The sequence below is a fragment of the Arachis duranensis genome, chromosome 9 (genome assembly GCF_000817695.3).
Source record: "Arachis duranensis cultivar V14167 chromosome 9, aradu.V14167.gnm2.J7QH, whole genome shotgun sequence".
Classification (NCBI taxonomy): Eukaryota; Viridiplantae; Streptophyta; class Magnoliopsida; order Fabales; family Fabaceae; genus Arachis; species Arachis duranensis.
Window position 1 is genome coordinate 4,302,328 of NC_029780.3, and position 4,383 is coordinate 4,306,710.

Sequence of the window (4,383 nt, forward strand, 5' to 3'; positions counted from 1 at the left end):
AAGAGAACAGAATTTGATTGCGGTGAGAGAATATTTAAAAATAATATTTCATACATCGAGACACTAGCTAGAATTAGATGTGAAGCAATAATATATAGCTAATAAGAAATATAATACTGGAGATTAATTTTTTTAAAAATATTTTATAAAGTATCATTTTTTATTATTTAATATATTTTTTATATATTTTTTTAGTTTTACTTAAAAATTATAAGATAAAAGATCACATTTTATTACACAATTAAAAAAAATAAGAAGATTCATTCTCTATAATACTTATGTAATTCAGAATCAAAATCACAAAAAGAAATTAGATATAATTGAAGTAACTTAACAACTCTGATCTCAAGGAACCAACTTAATGTTAAAAATAAATTTGATAGTTAAAATTTAAGAATGAATAGAAATCACAGTTTGAATAAATTGTCTATATTTAGTTTTAATTTAAACCATTTGTTTATTAAGATGTATTAAGTTTAGATCGATGTCAAAGAAAAATATAAATATATATGTAATCATTTCATAAATAACAACACACAAATATATTCAATACATTCCTCTCTATTTTATATTCTTCGTGAGTGTGTACGCGCCTTGTTCTTTTATTTTCCAACAAAGTGATATCAGAGCCACTTATAAAATATCTTCATTAAAAGAAACTACTTTATCTTTTCAATACCCACAATTATCTAAGCTCAATTATGACAATTGGGCAGCCCGAAAGCAATTCTCGTTACTCAAGGAGTATGGGAGATGGTTGAAAAAGACTATATAGAACCAAAAAATGTGGAGAAGCTAACAGAAGCTCAGAAGAACGAATTAGAAAATAAAAGAAAGAAATATCAATGTGCACTTACTATCATTCATCAAGTTTTGGATGATGATATGTTTGACAAGATTGCTGATATTATCAACGCAAAGAAAGTTTGGGATACTCTTCAAAATTTTGTCATAGGAGTTGAAAAGGTGAAGAAGGTTCGTCTTCAAACTCTAAGGGCCGAGTTTGAGTCTCTAATGATGAAGGAGACTGAATCCATTTCGGATTATTTCACCAAAGTTTTTTATGGTAGTGCACCAAACGAAAAGGCTTGCAGAAAAATTAGAAGATGTTTGTGTTGTTGAGAAAATTCTTCGTTCTCTCAACACAAAATTTTACCATGTGGTGATAGCCATTGAGGAGTCCAAAGATTTGGATACGATGTCCATTGATCAGCTGAATGGTTTCTTACGGGTCCATGAAGAAAGAATGAATAAAGGCAAGCAAGAACATATAGAGCATGTCTTGCAGGCAAAACTTTCATGGAATGCTAGAGAAAAAACCAATGAAAGTGGAAGACAAGGACAAGGTCGAGGCCGTGGATAAGGACGAGGACGTGGTTATGGAAGAGGAAGAGATGAGAAAAATTATTCTCAAGAGAAAAGAAATCAAAATTTTTCTCGAGGTCGTGGAAGAGGAAGAACAGTTGACAAAAGACACATTGAATGCTATTCATGTGGAAAGAATGGACATTATTCTTGGGAGTGTCAGACATCCAAAGTAGAAGAAAATAAACTTGTTGTGCACAATGAAGATGTTGAAGAACCAACATTATTCCTTATGTTCAAGGAAGATCAAAATTCTGAAGATAGTACGTGGTATCTTGACAATGGAACTAGCAACCATATGAGAGGTGATAGGAGTAAATTTATAGCACTCGATACCAACGTAAAAGGACACATGCGTTTTGGTGATAAATCAAAAATAGAGATCAATGGCAAAGGGACGATTCTATTCGAGCTAAAGAATGATAGTCATAAGATTCTTTCTAATGTTTATTACATCCCAAAAATGAAGAATAATATCTTGAGTATTGGACAACTTATGGAGAATGGTTGCAAAATAGTCATGGAAGATCGCTATCTTTAGCATATAGATAAAATGGAAATCTTATTGCTAAAGTTTCTATGACAAGAAATCGTATGTTCTTGTTAAACATAAGAAGCGGTGGAGCTATATGTTTGAAGTCATGTATTGAAGATCCACCATGGATTTGGCATATGAGATATGAACATTTAAATTTTGGTTGGCTCAAAGAATTGGGAACAAAGAAGATGGTAAAAGGAATTCCAACAATTGATCATCCTCATCAGTTATGTGAAGCTTGCTTACTTGAAAAACATTCAAGAAAGAGTTTTCCAAAGCAGACTAAATCAAGAGCTACCAAGCCACTTCAGCTTATCCACGCGGATGTTTGTGGACCTATCAAGCCTTTGTCACTTGAAAAGAGCGCCTATTTTTTGCTTTTCATTGATGATTATTCAAGAAAAATATGAGTTTATTTCTTGAAGCAAAAGAGCGAAGCATTTGAAGCATCCAAGAAGTTTAAAGCTCTCATTAAAAAAGAAGGTGGTTATGAGATAAAAGCTCTTAGAACTGACAGAGGTATAGAATTCACTTCAAATAAATTCAAGATGTTTTGTGAAAATCATGGTATTCGACGTCCCTGATGCGTGAGCATCTTATCTATCTTTTCCTAGTGAATTTGCATCTAAATTGTTGAGTTTAATTGAGAATTAATTATATTTTAGCCACTATGGATGCTATTTTGAGTTTTGTGCAATTTTATTTATTTTAGGTAGCATTCGGATGGATTTGATGAAGTTTCTGCAGAAAAGAATAAGAAACCAAAGAGATGCCCAGCGAAGACTGACGCGGACGCATGGCTCACGCGACCGCGCGGAATGGAGAAATTGCAATGACGTGATCGCGTGCCTGACCCGAACGCGTGAACTGGAATATGCACAAATGACGCGAGCGCGTGGACGACGCGGATGCGTCACATGCGCGATCTGCAAAATTACAAATGACGCCAGTTACGAATTTTGGGCTGTTTTGACCCACTTTCCAGCCCAGAAAACACAGATTAGAAGCTGCAGAATGGACAAAGCAAGTGCTCCCCAACCATCAACTGAAAATCTGTTAATTAATTCGAATTTAAATTCAAATCTTATCTTTTAGGAAAAGATATTATTTTTAATTTTTGATTTTAAAACCTATTAGGATTAGTAATAAATAGAAACTCGGTACATTTAGACAAGCACCATATTTTTACCAATTTGTTACGAGAACTCTTATTTTTCTTCTCTGAACCATGAGCAACTAATCCTCCATTGTTAAGGTTAGGATCTCTGTCTATTTGTAATGGATTAATTCGTTTGATCTTTCTAATTTATTCCATGCTTTGATTTATATTTCAATAATTGTTTTCGCTCTTTATTTTATGAATATGGGTGGAACGGAAGTATGACCCATGTTCTAACTGAGTTCTTGTAAAACTTGGAAAAGCTCTTTACTTGAACAACAGCTTGAAAATATATTATCTTAAATTTTAATTATTTGGATCTAATGGGATACGTGACATATAATCCCCTTATTTTTGGGTAATTAGAATTTTTGTGGCATATAAACTGAAAATTAATTTTTACCCTCTAATTGGAATTAACTGACCAAGAAATTGGCAGTTAATAAATTTTAGAGGAGACTAGGAAGGTCTAAGGAATTAGGACCTAGTCACATATAGTTTGCCATGAAACTATATCTTGCATGATTAAATTAGTTAGTAATAAAAAAATTTAATTCGGAAAAATAGATAACTCTGAAACCTTAACTATCTTCTCGTTATATTATTCCCAACTTATTTATTTGTCTGTGTTTAATACTCTTTGAATACCAAAACACTCTTTTCTGCTTGCCTAACTAATCTTATCAAATACTATTGTTGCTTAATCCATCAATCCTCGTGGGATCGACCTTTACTCACGTAAGGTATTACTTGGTACAATCCGGTGCACTTGCCGATTAGTAAGTGTGGGTTATAAATTCCACACCAGTCCCCTAACTGTTCCTAGATCGCCTTAACAAAATGGAGTTGCGGAAAGAAAGAATAGGACAATTCTAAATATGGTAAGAATGATGTTAAAAAGTAAGTCGTTACCAAAAGAGTTATGGGGAGAAGCAATTGCATGTGCAGTTTATCTCTCAAATCACTCACCTACCAAGAGTTTAAGAGATATAACACCTCAAGAAACATGGAGTGGTTTAAAGCCTAATGTATCACATTTAAGGGTTTTTGGATCTATTCTATTGCATATGTCCAAAAACTTGTATTTATTGGTTATGAGGAGAATCTAAATGTTACAAATTTTTCAACCCCATTAATAATAAAATAATAATAAGCAAAGATGTTGAGTTTGAAAAAAAATGCAAAGTGAGACTGGAGTACATAAAATGAAGTCACTTGTGATTTTCTGCCTTACTTTGAGAAAAAAGAAGCCCTGATGCAATAAGTGCAAGGCGAAATCGATCCTTCAACATCAGCATTAACCCCATTAGCATCATCATCA

The 4,383-nt window shown here is 33.0% G+C and overlaps 1 protein-coding gene across 1 annotated transcript; it reads left to right on the forward strand.

The window, feature by feature from the left end:
• Nucleotides 1-753: 753 nt before the first annotated feature.
• LOC127741496 (uncharacterized) lies at nucleotides 754-1,906 on the forward strand. Its single transcript, XM_052254140.1, has 3 exons — nucleotides 754-1,066; nucleotides 1,170-1,288; nucleotides 1,529-1,906. Exons 1-3 carry the CDS (start codon nucleotides 754-756, stop codon nucleotides 1,904-1,906), a joined length of 810 nt encoding a protein of 269 aa, XP_052110100.1.
• The last annotated feature ends 2,477 nt before the right edge of the window (nucleotides 1,907-4,383 follow it).